The sequence below is a fragment of the Copadichromis virginalis genome, linkage group LG23 (genome assembly GCF_057382275.1).
Source record: "Copadichromis virginalis isolate Kocher_CV1m ecotype Utaka linkage group LG23, C_Virginalis_male_GT1.1, whole genome shotgun sequence".
NCBI classification, from domain to species: domain Eukaryota; kingdom Metazoa; phylum Chordata; class Actinopteri; order Cichliformes; family Cichlidae; genus Copadichromis; species Copadichromis virginalis.
The window spans coordinates 24,988,973-25,009,520 of record NC_140639.1 but is presented as its reverse complement, the minus strand read 5'-3'; the positions used below and the strand labels follow the sequence as shown (position 1 = coordinate 25,009,520).

Here is a 20,548-nt window from a genome sequence, read left to right as displayed (position 1 = left end):
TGCTTATAAATGTTCTATATATACGCTAACAAAAAAGAAATCAATAATAATAATAATTATAATCATACAGGGTGACATTTCATTAAACCAAATAAAACCATCCACAGTTATATATGAATTTAATTATAAAAGAACTCTAAAACATCACATCCAAGTACACAAAAATCTGTTTTTCTTTTACAGTTCAACATGTGTCATGCTGTGGCACTGAGGTGGCCCTACAGCATCATTTCTGCATCCTCTAAAGAAGCCTCGCTCATCTCCTCAGACAGCTCTTCATCCTCCTCCTCCTGGTCCTCTGTCTCCTCCTCAGCCGCCCTCTTTAAGCCTCTTTGCTTTGAGAGGGCCACGGCATAGCGGATGTTGTACATGTTGAAGTCGCAGCTACACAAACAAAGCACACATTCAGATCTGTTAAGCTGTATCTGGGCAAAGGCACAACATTTCAGAGGATCTGTAACTTACAGCTTGGAGAGGTCGTCGAAGTGCCTCTGGATGCTCTTCTGTAGCGCCTGCAGCGTGGGCAGGATGGCTCCAGACCTGCATGCCAAAGCAGATGCATTGAAAAATTTGTTGCTGTCATCTTCTGTTCACTTACAGTCATGCTGAACTGAATCTGTGATGTGAATGAGAGCCTGAGGACACACCTGTTCTTCAGTTTCTGTCCGTGCAGCATGAGCAGGTTCTGTGCCCAGGTCATATAGAACTGCAAGTGGCCCGACTTCTCCAAACACGTGGCGATGAAACCCAGCAGCTTCTCGACATAAATGTCAGGAAGAGAGCCGCAAACCACCGAGACTAGGCCAGAAGGACACACAACTCACATCACTCGGGCGTTTCCAAGTGAAAAAGGGAACTCAAAATGTTAAATAAGGTGAAATTCACTCACTCTGCTCATGTGGGACCTTCTCCAACACTTCCTGCTTGAGGGCTTTTTCGTTGAGTCTGAACGCCAGGACTATGGCCGACGCCCACTCCTGAAGGCGCAGCTGTTTGCGTATGCTGGCCGGTGTCACGTCTAGGTCCAGGTCGTACGGGTCGAAGACCAGTGACCCGTCAAGGGAGTAGACCAGCAGGCCCTCAGTGGTGGTGGCCGCCCAACTGCGACCTGAGGAGGAGGAGAACAACTTGACTAACCGGCCGACAAAGCTCGTCTGTAACGGGACGCATGCTTTTCATACATGCTTCATAAACGTGTCTGCTGCTGTCCAGCGAAGTTTGCTGCACGAGATTCAAACACCGTAATGGGAACAGCAAACAACATGAAAAACTGCTGTGATGACGGACAACATCAACATCATGAAGGACAACATCAGTGTTGTCTTCCATCATCCAGTGTTCACAGGATAACATTTTGAAACCATGCTCCAAGCTGTAATTCTGTCACCTACCAGTAGGGGAGAACCGCAGCGAGCTCACTCTGATCTCAGGTTTGAAGTGACGAGAACTCATGTCACCTTTAAGGATGAGCAGACACAAGAATCAGTGAGGGTCGATTCAAAAACATCTGTGAATAAGGCACAAGAGACTTTTTTGTAAAAGGCCTCATGATCCTAACAAAATACAATTACTTAATTACATGGAGGGCTGCCAAAATTATATCATAAAGTCAAGATCAACTCAAGGTCAAAATCAGAGAAAATGTCAAATTCTTAATCACCTAAATGAATCAAAATACATTAAAATCCTCACTTCTAAAGTTTATCGATTTTTAATTCTGGCGGTTTCAGTCCGATCACAGCAATAACCACTTCTGACCACTGCACCTTGTAGCAAACACACCACTTCCACACTTATAATAACTGGTCTGAGCCTTCGTGTGAGGGTTGTACCTCTCCTGACTCCAGGGAGGCTGATGCTGACTCCGTCTCCGTCCCCGGCTCCTTCATCCACCAGAGCCAGACTGCCGAACTCTGTCATCTTCCTCCTGTCCAGGAACTCCTGAAGGTGAAGCAGGACAACAGGATAAGCGAAACCTGTCATAATTAAAACCTCTTCAAGGACTAAAGATGCACATTTTCACGATGAAGCGTCCGATCCATCCATGTTTACTCATCTAGCATACGCTTTTAAAAAATGCCTTAAATTCCTATTTTGGGTTCACCTCGTCTCCTTAACCCCCCCCAAAAAAAAAAACCCCTCAACCATCAACCATAGATCTGTTTTTCCAGGACAGCCGATGCTATTAAATATGTATGCTGCAGTCATGTGACATGGAAATAAACTCGCTGAGCAGACTGTGAGGTCGCACCTCCATAGCGTCGAAGGACAGGTTGCAGGAGATTTCAAACTTCTTTATGAGCATCTGCTCCTTGATGTTGTAGATGCAGACAAACTTGGCCTGACCCCCAGCCAAAACAGACTCCCCGTCCGCAGAGTAACACAGTGATGTAAACGACCTTAACGAGAGACAGAAGAAAAAAATAAAGTCACATTAAACGAGATGATTTGAACCAGTGGAATCAAACCTGAGGCTCAAATCCCATCCACTCACTTGCCCTTGGCGGACTGCTTGGCTGTGATTTTATCCGTCTCCTTGCGGCCTGTCTGCAGGTCGTGTCGTCCAGCAACGGAGCCGTTTTGTGTGGCCGTGTGCGGGTTCCAGAAAGAGATCTCACCGTTCAGAGTGGCCACAGCCAACTCCTGACCGTCGGGGCGGTACGTCACTGCCAAGCCTGAGGAACAAAAGACATTTAAATTTAAAAAATAAATAAATAAAAAAACACAGTGAGGGAGGCAGAATACAACATAGACATATACAACAAACAAAAGCACAGAGAGAACTCGCCCTGAAGGGCTATGCTGAAACTTGATGTTTTATGCTGATGTCAGCACTAACAATAAAAATCCAGTACAGTGTATAAATGTTTTTCTGTTACTGTGAAGTCACATGATGTTGTAGAGCTCAGCCAAAGAAAGTGCTGATGTCCCAAAATGACTGTTATTTTATAATCCAAAGGAAACTATAAAGCCTTTAAATAAATTCGTGTGACCATGAACTTTGACCTTGAAACATTGCATAGTAAAATGGTTTATTTTATCATCTTTACCTATATAATCAGAGCAAAACTGGCTAAAATCTTTGGCTTCTATAAGCTGCAAAAAGTTTAAGATAAATTTAAGGATATATTCATGCACACGTGTAATTTTACAAAACTTCATGGGGTCATAGTGACATTATAGGGCATCGTATTGAAAAAACAAGAAGTGTTGTACAGCTCTCTCTATGCCCTTTCATATGATATATCACTTGATAACTTTTATTTAAATTTTTTTCAACATTGACTTTGCTAACAATGAAGGTCAAGGCCAAATGCATAGCAAACCTAGGTAGTCAAGGCCTAGTATATTTTTGGGAAGTTTGAAGACGATCCATAAAAAGTCGTTACTGATTTTCAGTTTGGTGTGACCTTGACTTGGACGCAGTTTTCACCCAAATGAAATAAGCTTGAGCTGTTTGTAGTATCTACCGTCACACAAAAGGTTGAACATGATATCTTAAAAACTGTGGACGCTAGACTGCTAACAAACAGACAAACATTACAAAAGAAACAAAACCAACTTAAAAGCAACTTGAATCTTTCAATCTGTCCCCCCTCCCCTAGTGGCGGCATAAAAAACAAAAACAAAAACAAAAAAAAAAAACACCCAAATCACAAGACGATCACTGATGGCTTCACGAAGGATCTGAATTTACCATCAGATGTGAGGGGAAGCGTTTCCTTGGTCTGCCAGCTGTCCAGCATGTCCCACAGCCGAACGGTTCGGTCCCACGAGCAGCTGGCCAGGACGGACTGAACCGGACTGAAACAGAGGCAGCTCACCGGACCCTCGTGACCCGCCAGGACCTGTCCGGTCGCAGGAAGGAAGTGTTAATCTGAGGGATCCTGGCAGCTTCAATCAAGTTAGTCTGTCTCATAAGGAAGGATGAAAAAGCGTAATTAAAAAGAAGCATGATGCCTACCTCTAGCAGCCTGCCTGTCTGCATAGACCAGAGGAAGATCTCAAAGGAATCCTGAGCTCCTGCGCTCACCAGCTCCCCACTGGCATCTACTGCGAGGGAGGAGAACTGCGCAGGCCGAGGCGACGTAAAAGTCCTGAAGTTTCGGTATCTGCCAAAAAAAAAAAAAAACCCAAAACAACATTACAGGAATACATTCTCAACCATCTTTTAAAAGAATACACCCCCGTCCTTGCCGCCAGCGCCCACCTGTGCAGGTCGAAGGCTCGGACCGTCCCGTCCAGAGAAGCGCTGACGATGACGAAGCCGCTGGAGGTGAAGGTGACGTTAGTGACGCTGCTGGTGTGTTCGGTAAATGTGACAAAGCAGAGGCCGGTGTTGGTGTTCCACACTTTCACCTGCAGGAATTTATTAACACAGTGTGGAGTCAGAGACGAGACCTTGAGTCTTCATTTATCTGGTATTGAACTAATGATTGGATTCAGGTATGTTGATTCAGGGTGATATCTAAAACCTGCAGGACACCGGCCCTTGAGGCCTGGAGTTTCCCACCCCTGTTCTCCTGTCTCAGCATGGACACATGAAGTTAAAGGCTTCACTCTGAGACTCACTTTGCTGTCGTCCCCTCCCGTCACGATGTACTGTCCGTCTGGAGAGTAAGCCAGCGACGCCATGTTGTTGAAGTGTCCCTGCTGCTTGAACACGTACGACTCACTCTGCCACTCCCACACCAGCAGCTGGCCCATCCCTGAAACAGTCGATGTGTTTACCTTTTGAGTTTTACTCTGCAACACCAGTAAGCTAACGCGCGCACACACACACACACACACACACACACACACACACACACACACACACGTAAAAACAAACAAATTCTTACGCGAGCACCCAAAGCCGATCCAGTCTCCGGAGCTGTTTATAGCCACCGAGGCAATCCTCTGGTCTGAAATACTGCAGGGAGACACATCCACACGGTTAGATGAGAAAACACATCTGTCCTGTAACTTTTTAAACCCAACCACAGCTTTTCCCTCACCTCAGGGAGTGAATGAGGTTAAACTCTGGAAGTTCGTGCAGGTGGAATATCCCAGAGGCGAAGCCTGTGACCAGGATGTGGTTCGGTTTGTGGTACGCAGCAGCAGTCAAGTTGTTAAAATCCCCTTCTTTGTTGAAAAAGTGTCTGAATGTGGAAACAAAAGGCTGTTTTTAGATCTCACTAAAATCCTAATGCCAGCATTGTCTTCCATTAATGTTACAGAGCTGGATATTCATAATAAATAAAGCCAGAGCTTAAAATAGTGAGGTAAGCATGCAAAACTAACCCCTCTGAGCAAAAAGCTCAAGAATCAGCAAGTTCTTACAAACCAAACAAAGCTAGAATGTGTTTTCCAGCCCTGAAAATTTAACATGGATTCTTCCTGTAATTATGTAGTTATGAAAGCTCATAAATGTTTCAAACAAATCAGACAAAAACAGAAAACTCTGATCCATCCCTGTGAAATTGAAGTGCCGGTAACTGAAAATATTCACAATATGAAGGTAAAAGCTTATATGACATCATTAAATATACTGAAGTTGTTAGCACCCAAAAAAAACCTCATTTGATTTAACTGATTAAACTAATAAATAAAAATAAATATGTAAACTTTAGCAGTTATAAAATCAGAATTGCAATTAGAGAAAAATCAGGAAAAGAACCGGGAAATTGGAGGTGTCTTACTTGCTCATCATCTTGTATCGAACATTCTTCTTCTTCTCTCTCTCTTTGGCGGTTTCAACTTTCCCTCTGATCACCTCTCCCTCCTCTCCCTCCACCTTGTCCCTCTCCTCGCTCTCCTCTTCTTCCTCTTCCTCCCCTTGTCTCGGGAGCTTGGGTTTGTCCTGGCTCTTCTTCAGAATGAGGCCGTCCAGCTCGGTGTCGCTCTCCCACACACACAGCGTCCCGTCCTGGCTCACTGTGTACAGCTGAGTAAACATGCACAAGAGGGATGAACACACAGAACCACACCTACAAACACATATATGTATATATGTAGATTAGCAGAAGTAAACCTACATCTAAGCTGTCCTTTTCAAAGAAACAGCCTACGACGATGTCCTTGTGTCCACCCAGGGAGTAGTAGATCAGGTTGGCCCAGCGCTCTGCACCGAACACCCACGTCGACATGTCTTTGCTGCCCACCACAAAACACCTGGAAGAAAAACGCCACAATCACAATGTATTCCAGTCCAATTACAGGCTTCTTCTGCACTCTCATGTTTGACAAACTCACTTGGAGTCGTCTGTCCAGTCGATGCAGGTGGTTTCATCGTAGGGACCGTAGTAGCTCTTGTCTAAGACGAAGGCATTAAACTCTCGCTTCTTCCCAGGAGCGTGGTACATCAGAGCCACGTTTTCCTTTGTTACAATGAACTTCCTACAAATTAAAAATGCAGCAAACAGTCGTCAGAATAATTTTTGTTCTCTCCAGATAATGATTTTACAGCACACGTCTTTAATGACTTTAAAAAAAAGAAAGAAGTGGATGCACAGGTTTGAATTTATTTGGGATTTTCTTCGATCCACAGAGACCTCCACTCATGTTTGCTTAAATGTCCCTGAGTAAGCCGCACCTTGATCAGACACGTTTGGAGCCTTCAACAATCCAGTGGTATAACCTGGCACAGACCCGGCTTTTAAGTGTAGTCCACAAATTTCCAAAAGGGTGGAGGTCGGGGTTTTGGGAAAGCCATTCCAGAAGCTTAATATTTGTTTTATTAATTAAAAAAAAAATAGCTTAATCTCACAATCTCACATCTTAAGTTCACATTCACTCCTACAAACATACCTGTTATCATCGTGGCCAAGCTCAATTTCTATCTGGTCTTACCATAAAACGTTTTGACTTGTCCATGTGAGCATCTGCAAATTTCAGTTGCGCTTAAATGTGTCAATTTTGGAGTATGGGCTTCTCTCTTGGTCGACACCGTCTCAGTCAATGGTGATGTAAATCTGACTTCACCTTGGAAAGACTTGAGCCTTGGTGGTTCCTGAACATCCTAACCAATTTCCTCTCATCTGAGGGTCACAGTTTGGGTCTGCTTCCTATTAAAAGGCCTTGTCAAGTTAAAAGATATTGCTGAACCTTCAGCACCACTTATTAAAAGATTCAAGTGGGTGAATGTATACATTACAGCCTGTATCTATGTGCTTGAACCTGTGGGAATTACATCCATCTCTTCCGCTTATCCTTTTAAGGCAGGGTGCACCCTGGACAGGTCGCCAGTCTGTTGCAGGGCTAACACATAGAGACAGACAACCATTCACACTTGCATTCACACCTATTGGCAATTTAGACCTACCAATTAACCTAACCACACTAACTGCATGTCTTTGGACTGTGGGAAGAAGCTGGAGTACCCAGAAAGAACCCACGCAAACATGGGGAGAACATACAAACTCCACACAGAAACACCCCGGCCTGATGGTGGCAACAGTGCTGACCACCGTGCATGTGAATTACAGAAAATCCAAAATAAATTTAAACTTGTGCACCCAGTTCTTGCTTTTTTTGAAGTCATTAAAGACGTGTGCTGTACAATCATTCCACTCTGGATGAAGATCAGTTTAAAGAAATCATTAAAATCCTGAAATTACCATCACATTCACGCCTATGATGAGTGGATGTAAACGTCCGACTACAACTGTCATATAAACTCTGCTGAGCTGTGTCTTACTAACACCAAGAAGAAGTAGTGCAAAATGCGTCGCACAGTTTGAACGTCCTTACCTTCCATCAGGTGAGAAGCGGATGCTGCTCACAGGTTTGTGAAAGTGGAAATGATGAAGGATGGCTCTGGTGATGAGACTGACCAGCACCGCTGCACCATCTGTTTGACACAAACATGATCAGACACGCTTGGATTTTGTTCTCGTCCGAGTCCTGAAGAAGACCTTAACTGTAAATATTTTGTACCTTCATCCACAACGATCGCCAGGCTCCCATCAGGAGAGAGACCCACACAGGTTATATTCTTTGTCGTGGAGAACGGCAACGTCTCAGACGTGTTGCTGCAGGGCAGAGATTAAAAACACATCAGTCTTATTTTCATTATTTTTAAGATAAGGTGACTTTAATGGTTACTTACTATGCTTTTTCTTACTTTATGACATATATGAAATGTTTATGTGTGCAAATGTAGACAGAGTTTCAAATAAGAAGGCAAATGTGAAAATAATCCTACCAATAGCACAAACTTTACCTGGAGCCCCTCTGCAGGCTTCCAGAAGTTGGCAAATTAGAGGAAAAATGTGCATTTAGGCAGGAAGGGATAAAGATGTCAAGTGACAGAAGCCAAAAGGGCAAAGGGTTCAGAAGAGAATCATGCAAAGCTACTTCAGTGTAGATTTATCATGACAAATACAACTTTTAGATGCAACTGAATGGAAAATATAATTTATTTTTCATTATCCTACCCCACCTGCACACTGAAACCTATACTGCAGCACAATCAGTTGTATTTTAATGTGGACACCATGAAAAAAAAAAAAGTCCGAATACTTTTAAGTGACCACAAAAAACAGTGCATGCAACTCTTCTCTTTGCAGATCCAATAACATCTAGACGCTGGACACTGCATCCAGATGTTGTAGGACAGGACTTTACAGATAACCCTTTCCTGTATGTGTCCTATACCACTGTTTGTCTTACTTCTTCAGGTCGAAGACAGAGATTCTGTTCCCAACTGGACTGATAACAACGTTGCCATCTCTGGAGAAGTTCAAATTTCCCTGGCGATAGACTGCGCCGAGCAAATTGGAAAACTACAAAATAAAAAAAAGTGATTTTACTTTTGATCATCAGCCAAGTGTATGCAGTTCCTGTCAAAACGTGGGAATTCAACACATTCAGAGGCAGATTCATTAAACTGTATTAAAACACAGACACACACGCACAACTAAACCGATATTTTGTTATTATATACACAAGCCGAAATAATTATGAATGATATACCATTGAAAGCAAAAACACTTGAATGTTTACAGCACTTCCAACATCGAAAAACTTATTAAGTCTAAAACTTTTTAAATGGAGTTTGGTCTGACACGCATTCCCGCTACCAAAGCATCGCGACTATAGCAAAGTCGCTAACAGCAGCGCACTTACCCTATAAGCAAACTTCATTTTACTAAATATTCATTAACTTCAGAACATTAATCTTCTTTTTAACTCTTATAAATCCCAGGACTATGAACGTGAGACCAATATGCTTCTTCTTCCTCCACACGTGTGATGCGTTTTGTTGACAGTCGACACATCCGGTTTGAGTTGACTTGGAAAACTGCACGGCGCCCTCTGGTGACAAGGAGGTTAAAGTACAAGGTTTTAACATAAAAAAGGGGTTTGACTACATGCATAGCTCCCCCCTTCATAACATGTGTATCCACCTGTATAGGCCAGACCTTTTTTTAGAACTCATAAATCTGGATGGTGACAAATAATGTTGGACTGTTGATGTAGATGTTGGAGGTGACTGTGTTATCTGTGTTATTTTAATAATATTAATGTTTTTTAATCAGTCATGTTTATGCAACTAAAGATCATTTTGGAAGTAGAGCAAGATAGTATATGTGCTAGATGTCATTATAGCACATATATAGAGTTATTTAGTCTTTATCCTTCAGATGGCAATTACTCCACAGTGTTGTTAGAGGAGGCGAGAGTATCTTCTCTGACACTGGTAATAAACTGCTTTTATCACTGGTAATAAACTGCTTTTATTACCAGTTTATTTCTCAGTTGGGGACTCACACCCTCAATTTATCTAAGTTAAAGTCAGACACATGGCCATTACCCCGCATGGTTGCACACCGACGTGTTATTCTCAAGATGGGATTTCTGAAGGGAGACTTATGTAAGTATTGGTCACTGGCAGAGACAGTATTTGACCAAGTATCCCAGAGCACGATGTTCAGCTTAAAATAAATATGCAATACTTCTTAAGAATAAAGTAAACAAATTCTAAAGCTATCTTAAAGGTACTTTTTATGATTAACACTGGCAGAATTTGACTACATCTTTTACCACTGGGGGCAGTGTTTCACTAGTGGTTTTCATTACCTGTGCTGATGCGTAACTTATGACAACCTGTTTCTTTTTTGCTCTCCCCATTTCCCCAAGGTGGCTTTATCTTTCCCCAGGTCTTTGTGGTTAATCTGCTTTTTAAATAACACCGGGTACAATATTGGTAATATGTGTGTTGTCAAAGGAGCTTGCAAAAAAAAGCGTCTGGACTTCTTTAAGTTGCTTGAAGACGTTTCACCTCTCATCCGAGAAGCTTCTTCAGTTCTAAGGTCAAATGGTGGAGAGTCCCAGATATAAACCTAGTGGGAGTGACCCCCCCACAGAGGGACAAAAGGACCCCCTGATGATCCTCTAATCGCCTGAGCCAAGGTGGGAAACTGGGCGTGGGTCCCAATCAGCCAGAGTTTCGGGTGTGTTCATTGTCAACCCGTTCTCACTCCCAAAGCGTAACATTTTACGCTAGGTGACAAATCGTCACCATATTACGTTTTCGGCTACCCACCACGTTCCTAAATGACGACCTCGGAAAAAGAGGAAATATGAGAACCGTCTGGACTGAACCTACACATGTTCGCTCTTATTCTTCAAATCGCTTAGAAACACGCTATTTAACATCATTAAAGTCCTGGTTAAGGTCAGGAATAAGGTTATGGTCAGGGCTAGGGATAAGGTTAGGTTTAGGGCTGGAATACAGGGCTGGAACGTCTACTCCCGCGGGAGCGTCATTGCACTGGATTCCAGCCATAACCCGCCGCGTACCATAAGAACGCCGAAGGTCTCCTTTCGCGTTCCTCAGGAACGCCGCGGGACGTGACAAAACGTCGACATGTTACGCCTCGGGAGTGAGAACGCTCTGTCATTGTGAAACCTGGCCCCACCTTATCATGCGAATTCCTGAGGTCAGATGGCCCAGGATGTGAGTGGGCGTTAAGGCGTCTGGGAAGGGATCTCAAAACTGGATTATAGATGGCAGAGAGTTGGTGTCGTAAACCCCCGCCTCTGTTCAAAGATGGTCGCTCACAGTGGACATAGATGGCTTCTTTCACTCCTCTTTCAAACCATCTGTCCTCTCTGTCCAAAATGTGAACATTGGCATCCTCGAAAGAGTGTCCTTTATCCTTAAGATGCAGATGGATTGGGACCCACGCCCAGTTTCCTACCTTGGCTCAGGTGATTAGAGGATCATCAGGGGGTCCTTTTGTCCCTCTGTGGGGGGTCACTCCCACTAGGTTTATATCTGGGACTCTCCACCATTTGACCTTAGAACTGAAGAAGCTTCTCGGATGAGAGGTGAAACGTCTTCAAGCAACTTAAAGAAGTCCAGACGCTTTTCTTTGCAAGCTCCTTTGACTACGATGACCTGGATGACTGAGAACCTTCACAGAAATATGTGTGTTGTTTTCTTTATCTTTTTTTTTCACTGGAAAGCACTTTCGTCAACCATGTTGCTTTTAAAGTGCTCTATAAATAAAGTTGGATTGGATTTTAAAATAAAAGTTGAGCTGATTTTAATGTATTACAAGGAGTGTTTTTCATTCTTATTTTTTAAATAAACATACAGTGTTTATATTAGATGCTGTACTAGGATTAAGCTCAAGGATGATAAAAGGTCATGTGATTTTGTTGCATTCAATTTGTATGCAGCAAAATGAAAAACAAGTTACCACATGTTGTTTTTTAATTTGGTAATTAATTGATAAAATGTTAAAGTGGATCTGACAGCGGTGGATGGCGAGCCATGCACACCGGCGCCAAATAACTCACAAACCACAGCTGACATGAGTTGGATATAAACAAAGTATATCATGTAAATAAAGTATATCAGCCAACATACTGGACACTGTTCTGCTGAACAAACACATATTATCCAATATTGTAGCTGGTGTTATTTAACCCTCTGAGGTCCAGGGTATAATTGGCCGTTTTTGACTACTTTTGATTTTACCTCTACATTTCAACTTTAAAAACTGTTTATCTTGCCTTGTCATCATTATTTGTTTATCATTATTTTCAGCACAACCTCAAATATCTGAAATTTGAGTTATTTTTTCATTTTGGCATACCATATTAGCACAATTGATATAATTTCAGACAAAAAATTAAAAATCAGAGTAGAAAAAAGTTATATTTTTTACTATAAAACCCACAAACATGTTTAACAAATAATTTTCATAACTTGAAATGCAAATAGAAATCGTACATTTGTAAAAATTATGCACAAGTTTTGCAAACAACAAAGTTATAAGGTACTATTTACCTAAAAATGCAATCAAGGCCTCAGGCATTTTTTTATATAACCATTTAAATCTATTTACAGAACAATCAGGTGTGCTGCATCAAATAAAAAGGTACACAAATTATTTGTGCCAGTCCAAAAAAAAAAGAAAAATAGTTTGTGTCCAGTATAAGACAGAGGAGAACACCACAGGCCTAAACCCTGCAGGTCTGACAGCAGGAGGTGCATCAGTCCTGTTTTCCATGTGGGAACAGCGTTTACACTGGAATCTGCCTTTGGTGGCTTTTTTGGAACAAATGTGACATTCACTAGTATATCTGACACACAATACCAAACAATAACTACACAACACACTAACTACAGCCTCCAAACACGCTAAACGTCACTAATGTCGCTCTGAAAACTCTCTCTCTCTTTCTTTCGATCGCCCGCTTTCCGTCGCGGGTGTCACTCCTAAAACGTCCCCCTCTCCCGAAACAACCAAGTGTCACATGTTGCCATATAATTTTTTGGATTGGCTGACATGGTAAATTTTAACACCAATAGGGAAGGGGTGTTTTTTTCTTTTTTCACTCGCAAGCGGAGAGTGTTTGCTGTCCACAGAAAACGCAGTTTTTTCCGTTCTTCCCGCTGTAAACACCGCGGTTTTGTTCAGAAAAAAACATGGCGTGAATTTTTTTTTTATCATAACTGGTTTTACGTGGCCCATCGATACAATTCAAAAAATGTCGACCCAAGTTGAAATGGAGACTCTGAGTTGCTGCATCTTGTAGCTGTGTAGTCTTAAATTGGTCATGTGATTTTGACACGCTGGTGCATCAGTCAACCCCAGAGGGTTAAAGGTGCAGTGTGCACAATCTCACCACTAGATGTCAGTAGATGTGCCACAATTCAATTTTGAGGCAGTGATTCTGCTCACAACTTTGCCACTCACTCTCACTTTGGGTTGTGTCTAACCCTCATCTCCTTGCCTTTTTTGAAGAATAATTTTCTTCTTTTTTTTTGTACAATTTATTTTCAATAACACGAGAGTCATCATTATGCTGATCAGGTGTGTTCAAGCCTTAACAAAATGAATCTACTTTTCATTGGCATATGGAGAGAAAAATAAGATAAAGATCAAGCTTTCTGCAATACCTGAAACACCAGCGGAGCTACTGAAAATCAGTATCAATATTAAACTATATACTATTGTGTGTATTTTGTGAGTGTAAAAAAAGAGAAATTACACTTTATTAATTTTCTTCTTGTCTGCAGGCCATTAATAATACATTTTAAGGTAGAAACGACGGGCCACCTACAGCCATGATTGGCCACAGGGGCCAGACTTTGGACATGCCTGGGTTACACTGACTCATTGCACCATCTTGTGGTACAAATTGTTATTACACAAAAAGTGCAGCATGGCTCTCTTTAAATGTACATACATAGACTTTAAGCCATACAAAATATTTGAAAGTAGAACTTACTTTTTTTTACATATTTTTTATTCTTACATCTTTCAGATCATCAGACAGATTTTAATATCAGACAAAGGTAACCTGAGTAAATTAAAAATTCAGTTTTTAAACAACGATTTCATTTATTAAAGCAAATTAACTCTATTAAGGGAAAAATTCTATCCAAACCTACCTGGCACAGCATTTTACAGTTTCAAGTACCTTTAATGATGTGTTCAACCAGGTGTTCACTTAAATAATAAGTTAAAATAAGAACAGAAAGATAGAAATATGTTACCCCTAAAACATCTTATTTTCCTAGTAAAAAGACATACAGCCTTGATAATAGTAGATTAGGACATAACTATTGCTGACTTTATGGCTCTTGTGTAGTTGTGTTTCTTAGCATGTTAGAAGTGCATGTCTTTAAATAAAACAATCCCAAAGGAACAAAAATAATTTTTTAAACTGAAATTCAAGCGAGACAAATTTAAAACAGAAACTCAACATCAGTGACACACTTGGAACTTGTTCCTCACTGGCCTTCACACGATCCCTCCTCCTATCTATTTTTAATACCCTCAGTTAATAATAAATCAGCTGGCAGCTACAGTACACACACAGCACACGTGCAGAAATGCGCCGGTGCCAGTGGGAAACTGAAAATGATACACCACAAAGGTACGGATAGCACCAGGTTTATGTTTACATCTTTTACTGGATCACTTGGCTGCAGCTGAAGACATGGTGTGTTGAGGCTGTCGGCAGGAGTGATAAACAGTCGCACTTGTATCACTTGTGAGAAAAAAAGGCCTTTTTCACCTCAAGGTTTTATGCCAGAGATCAAAACAGGGTACCACATGCAGCCGGACGTATTTCTGGCCCCCAGTCGAGCACTCCAGGCAGCCGTACACGGTTTCCCGCCGTTGGTTGCCCATCCCGCAGAGTGCGCAGGGGCCCTTGGGGATGTTGTGTTTGAGGAGGTTGACCCTTGTATGTGAGCTTTCCCTCAAGTAAGCGGTGGAAATGTCCGTCATGCTGGCAGCCTTCTCGTAGTAGTCGGTCACCATGTCGTCCATGTAGGTGTCAGAGTGGGTGAGCTCTTCGAATGTTCGGTCATCTACACAGGGGTTGGATTACAGTGGACTCAGTCTATCAGAAGGATGGGTCAGTTTATTTAATGAAAAATACTGTAATCATACCTGCTCTAAAGGGGTTTCCGTAGATGATCCCAGAGAGGAAGCGGCGTAGTCGCCCCATGGAGAAGCGACCAATGAAACCACCAAGCTGCTCCCTGATCTGCTCACGCTCAAAGCCTCCCTGTGACTCCGGAGCCACACAAATATCTGACACACAGGAAGAAGAAAACCAGGCGATGTGCGTTGTTTATTATTATTTTTGTAACAAATCAAAATTTCATTATTGACTTTGTATATCTCTAATAACAACTTAGTCTATGGAATGCTGGAGTAAGATTTGTTATGGTTTTGCTATGCTAAAAGTTTATTCTTGCTGCAGTATCAAACACTTCAAAAACTTTAGTAGTTGTAGTAAGGGGTGGCCAGTGTGGAGACTGAACCTGGTCTAAAAGTTCCTTCAATGCCTGGACATTAGCTTGGATGCTGTGTTCAATCACTCAAAAACATTAAATTCTTATTTAAAACACTTTATGACTTCATTCCAAGACTTCAAATGTGTGTTCACTAGCTGGTACTGAAGTGTCAGAGTCCCTCTGTGATTTTCACTACAGGAACACAAGGAGTCACGCAGCCTAACAGGTAAAGTATCTGCCATCCGACACTTTATCCATTACATAAAGTCCCAGAAATCCAGATGAGGTTACAGGCGTTGCCCAGCTGAAATTCAGAATAATTTGTTTCTAGATGATTTCATGAAACGTGTTATCAAACCAATTCAGTAATTAATGGATGTTTTTACAACCACCATCGTCCCAAATTGATGACAAGCTTCAAACACTCAAATAAATGTCACGCAGGCTCACAATTATGGTTTCAAATCATTTTGAGTATTTCATTTTTGACTGTTTCTGACCATTTAGACTTATTTCATCACTTACACTTCACGTAGTTCTTCATACAGATTTTGTCACCTTACCTGTTGACTATAAGTTCACCTGCTTTCATAGTGACAGTTAGCCTGCAAGGCTTTAAAGACTAAAGCTAAAACTTCAAAGGGTCAGACACTTCAAAGCCATTTGAAGTGCTTCATCTCATAAACATGAATTAATTGGCTAATTAACGATTGGCATGGTTTGCCCACCTACCAAGTCGTCCATCCAGTCGAACAAAGAGCTCACAGATGCTGAAGGCGATGGTGGTGTGAGCTGGGATGACAATGGCCTTGTCTCGACCTTTGGGGTTTCTGCCGTCGTCAATCTGAAACTGGAGCAAAGCAGGAAGCTGATAATTACACATGGAAAAGGCGGTTAAACGGAGAATTTGGGATTAGGTGAGGGAAAAATGATTGAGTTAGGGCTCGTTATTTTGAGTAAATGATTGGGAGATGGATTGTTCACTGCCCTTGACGCATTTGTTTTAAATATAAGTGTTATGAATTTAAGCATGGCCCCATTACATACATAGAGACATAAAGTTTATTTCTATAGCAGATTTTCAGAACAACTTCAGCTGATCAAAGTGCTGTACACATTATGCCAAATATACATTAACGATTTACAATCACTAATTAAACTATAAATACACATACATAAACAATAAAAGTCAATAAAACTTATCTAAATAAACAATAATTCAAGTAAATAAGACTATTTGTGCAGTAAAAGCCAGGATACTGAGCTCAGCTAGAACTGGCAGTGAGTGAAAGTAAGGAGTTTTATTTAAGAATATTTAAAAATATCTGTGAAGGTTCTCAGTCATCAAGGTCATCGTAGTCTAAGGAGCTTGGAAAGAAAAGCATCTGGACTTCTCTAAGTTTCCTTAAAGATGTTTCAACTCTCATCTGAGAAGCTTTTTCAGTTCTAAGCAACTGGTGGAGAGTCCCAGATTTTCAGCCATATGGGAACGTCCCCAAGAGGGTCATGGACCCCCTAATGATCCTTTATCTAATCACATGAGCCGAGGTGGGTCACAATCAGCCAAGGTTTCGGGTGAACCCATTGTGAAGCCTAGCCCCACCCTATTATGTGACTTACTGAGGTCAAATGGCCCAGGATGTGAGTGGGCGTTAAGACACATTAAAAATGGTTGAGTAATTGGGCAGCTCTTGTGTGAAAGAGTAAATTGTTCCACAGAATGGAGACAGCCACTGAAAAATCTAGTTTTTGAGGCTGGATCTAGGAACATTCAAGAGCAGTTGGTTTCCAAACATCAAGAGTGTAGGGCTTTAAAGGTTAAGTCAAGTAGGCTGGCACCAAATCACTGAGACTCTTAAAGACAAGTTTAGGTATCCCAGTAAAGGTGTAAAAGCATGAACTACTCTTTCTTCATCTTACCAAGGAAGCTTAATTTAAAAAACTCATCAAACAGCTAAAAAAAAACTTATGAAAAGCCAGTAAACATTAATCTAATTCTAACCCTGGATGGGTCTTGGTCCTGGAGGGTGTTAAGATAAAACAACTACAGGTATTTTTACCCTCATGGTGGTCCCTCTCATGCCAGCATGCACGGTCAGAGAGCATTGACGCGTGGTGCGAATACTCTCCACGACAACACAGAGGACACTGCGTCCGCTCTCCTTTGACTGACGAATCAGGCAGTGATCCAGGTCCACCTTCCTGGAAGATCAAAAAATGAGAGCTTGAATTAAACATGAACTCATTAACACCTGTTAAAGTCAAGCAAGGCAACATCTCTGGCTTGTATTGTCCAATTGCATTTAGCCCCTGTATGTATGTATGAAGGTGTAGAATAACATGATTGTTTATACAGGGAAACCCTCTTCTCACATTCTCCGTGTAACAAAGAGGTCGAAGGTCAGACAACTTATTGTGGACATAAGGAGAATACTTCAATGCAGATACCTGAAATATCCGATTTACAAAGTGCCATAATTTAAGAACTTTTCCTAGGGTATTTTATGCTTACTTTTCAAATTGATAAATAATTGATTAAAGAAATATATCCTTCTACTTGATTATTAATAAAGCACTACCTCAAAGTAACTTCATCTAATCTGTATTGAGAAACTATCATGATATTGATGCTTTAACATCCAGCACATGTAGATAAAAGCCCCTGCTGAGCTGCTGTTATACCCTGTCTGTCAATGCATATACCTGGAGTTGAGTTCACGCAATAACGTTGGCACCTCCAGCTCGTGTTTGGTCACAATGCCAAAGGAGGCTTTTACAGCCACTGAGTCTGACCCGCTGATGTTGAACCCCACATCATTGATGATGTGGTTCCCTAACCGACCATTGAGAGCTACATCAGATTTATCTTCGTAGTTGAGGAGTTGGTAAGAGGAAACCCCTGCAAAAGAAAACAATAGTTAAGATTATGGTTAACTTATGCTTTTGTAAGCATTAACTGTAAGTAGGTCCGACTCCAGTCCCAACAGTAAAATGGTATCTGTTCATGCATAGGTTAAATAATACTTATATAACATATAACATATACTTTAACAATTAAAGTACATTTTAGAATATTTGTGGCAGCAGTGAAACATTTTTTATAGTGTTAAAATGTTTATTTAAGAAATTAACTGTTTTTTTTCTTAGAATGAAGAAAATTAATCATGTCTCAAAAACTTGAAAACTATAAAAATGTTTTATGTCTCACTCTAACAAACTACAGGAAGCCAAAGAACTCAAAGAACTATTTGTTATGACAAAAATTTTCAGAAGAGCGTCTCTGAATGTACAACATTCAACCTTGAAGCAGATGGGCAGCACCACATTGGTGGAGGAATTGCTTTATCAGTCAGATTAAGCTGGTGAATATATGCAGCTTTGATGTCCTTTTCACCACGGAAATAATCAAAGTTGTGATTCTCTGCACATTACTTTAAAATTATTGTCTAACTACAGTGAAAGTATTAACAACATGGCTGCTACGTGCTGAAAAATGCTTTCAGAATGACTGGCAATAGGCTTAGATTAGCTTGTTAGCCTTTTTTTGTCTGTTTTATTATTGCGTTAGATTGATAATACTCTGAAGAACTGTATAGTGATAAATAATAACAAGAAAACAGTTGGTTATCTATGTATGGATTAAAAGCTAGGAGCAAGGGGAGACAACTAGCCTAGCTAATAGTAAAGCTCCCAAATGAGCCATATTAGATGTTTTTCTGCTTGCTAACTAGCTAGCTTGTTAAGCTCCTGGGCTCCTACTCCACAAACATAAACAGTGGTCACCTCAGAAACATAACAAGCTACCAGATTTGCTCATGTGGGTTGTAAATGATTAGAGAAAACAAAGTTCGCCTAAGTTAAGATTTGTTGTGAAACCTAAAGATGACCATATTGCAAACATTACTTATTATAATTAAATAATATTAAGGCTAAAGATTATTAGAACCTACAGAAGTTCATTTGAAACTTTAGTGGAGGTAACAACGTTTTCAGATAGTAAATCAGATATGTTGGGTTTTATATTTCTTTTTGTCCATGTATCCATATAACATTTTAATTGAGGTTTTACTGACATAAAACCACTACAGACTACAGACATACTATGATCATTTTGCGTCGCACTTTTTCACTTGCAGCCAATTGCAGACAAGCATGAGAAAACTACCGGTGACCATGGCAATCTGCTAGCAACAAAGCAATGACTGCAAAGTTTTTGGTGGGTTGCGTGACTATAAAGGCTTTATGCTTGTTTTATGGTTGCGTGGTTACATCTGTTTGGGGTGTTTGCCTACACAAAGCTTATAGATAAGCGTTTTCAGATTAGATTAGATAAAACGTTATTAATCCCTCGGGTGGGTTCCTCTGGGAAATTCAGCCTATGCAAATGTGTTCCCGTTCAGTCCTTAAGGCGTGTAGCTCATTGGTGCATAGGTTGCTTGGAATCAGCGAAAAAACATCAAAGATTTAAAAAATACTGTATGTAAATTAGAGACAGTGGCTGCAGTGGACAGCAGTCTTTATATATTCAACAAAATGCAGGAGCATGATACAATACTTAGAGTGGAATAAACTTATTTTTCCCCAATCTTAAACCTTTTAAAGGGAAAAGGCTCATGTTTCAACATAAAATTTAGTTATATTTACTCAGATATGAATTTTCTGACATTAATGTACCTGCTGTGATCTCTTTCTCGCCCACCAGGATGTCTTTCAGTGAGAAAGGTGTTGAGGCATACTTGTCCTTCTTCCAAAAATGCTTCCTCCTCTTTCTGGTAACCAGGCTGAGGGGCTGGTAGCGGTCAGCCTCACTCAGGCTCGGGACAGGGATCAACCTCCCTGTGTCTCCCACCTGCTTCACAAAGTTTTTGGTCGCTGCAGCAAACATTTCTAAAGATGCATAAATATCGAACCAGGTAAAAAAAACAGCTTGTACTCGACTGCTGGGCACCCTTTGCTTGTATTGGTTATGGTGAGGAGTGCTCTCTCTCAATGGGGAAGCTGATTCGGGAGTGTTCTTACAAACTCGTGAAATGTTAAATAATGCAGGGAATTTGTAAGGGAATATGGGACAGTGAGGTGTGTGTTAACCTGATAGGTTGCTGTAGGCCTGCACCTTCCTGTCACCTCACAAATAAGGTGGAAGAAGTAATTATAAGTGCCTGTTTTGTACTTTTTGCCATCTGTATTTGGAAAATTTGATTTTCAAGGCATACTTAAAGTATGGAAGTCTATTGCTATTAAGTATTAAAGGAATTATACAGATGGTATTGTTGCTACATGTTCCTCTTTGAGTCT

The 20,548-nt window shown here is 41.0% G+C and overlaps 2 protein-coding genes across 2 annotated transcripts; both read right to left on the bottom strand.

Moving 5' to 3' along the window:
* Nucleotides 1-102: 102 nt before the first annotated feature.
* Nucleotides 103-9,250, bottom strand: pwp2h (PWP2 small subunit processome component). Its single transcript, XM_085449114.1, has 21 exons — nucleotides 9,109-9,250; nucleotides 8,653-8,765; nucleotides 7,918-8,012; nucleotides 7,732-7,831; nucleotides 6,235-6,378; nucleotides 6,018-6,153; nucleotides 5,682-5,926; nucleotides 4,998-5,141; nucleotides 4,842-4,912; nucleotides 4,573-4,709; nucleotides 4,211-4,359; nucleotides 3,965-4,112; nucleotides 3,698-3,848; nucleotides 2,495-2,675; nucleotides 2,252-2,399; nucleotides 1,833-1,941; nucleotides 1,392-1,457; nucleotides 890-1,108; nucleotides 648-798; nucleotides 466-540; nucleotides 103-384 (listed from the first exon to the last, which is right to left on the bottom strand). Exons 1-21 carry the CDS (start codon nucleotides 9,124-9,126, stop codon nucleotides 219-221), a joined length of 2,766 nt encoding a protein of 921 aa, XP_085305240.1. The 5' UTR covers nucleotides 9,127-9,250; the 3' UTR covers nucleotides 103-218.
* A 5,269-nt stretch (nucleotides 9,251-14,519) lies between these two features.
* On the bottom strand, nucleotides 14,520-20,138 carry pjvk (pejvakin). Its single transcript, XM_085449961.1, has 6 exons — nucleotides 19,928-20,138; nucleotides 17,957-18,152; nucleotides 17,314-17,455; nucleotides 15,986-16,103; nucleotides 14,904-15,047; nucleotides 14,520-14,821 (listed from the first exon to the last, which is right to left on the bottom strand). Exons 1-6 carry the CDS (start codon nucleotides 20,136-20,138, stop codon nucleotides 14,520-14,522), a joined length of 1,113 nt encoding a protein of 370 aa, XP_085306087.1.
* Between the last annotated feature and the right edge of the window lie 410 nt (nucleotides 20,139-20,548).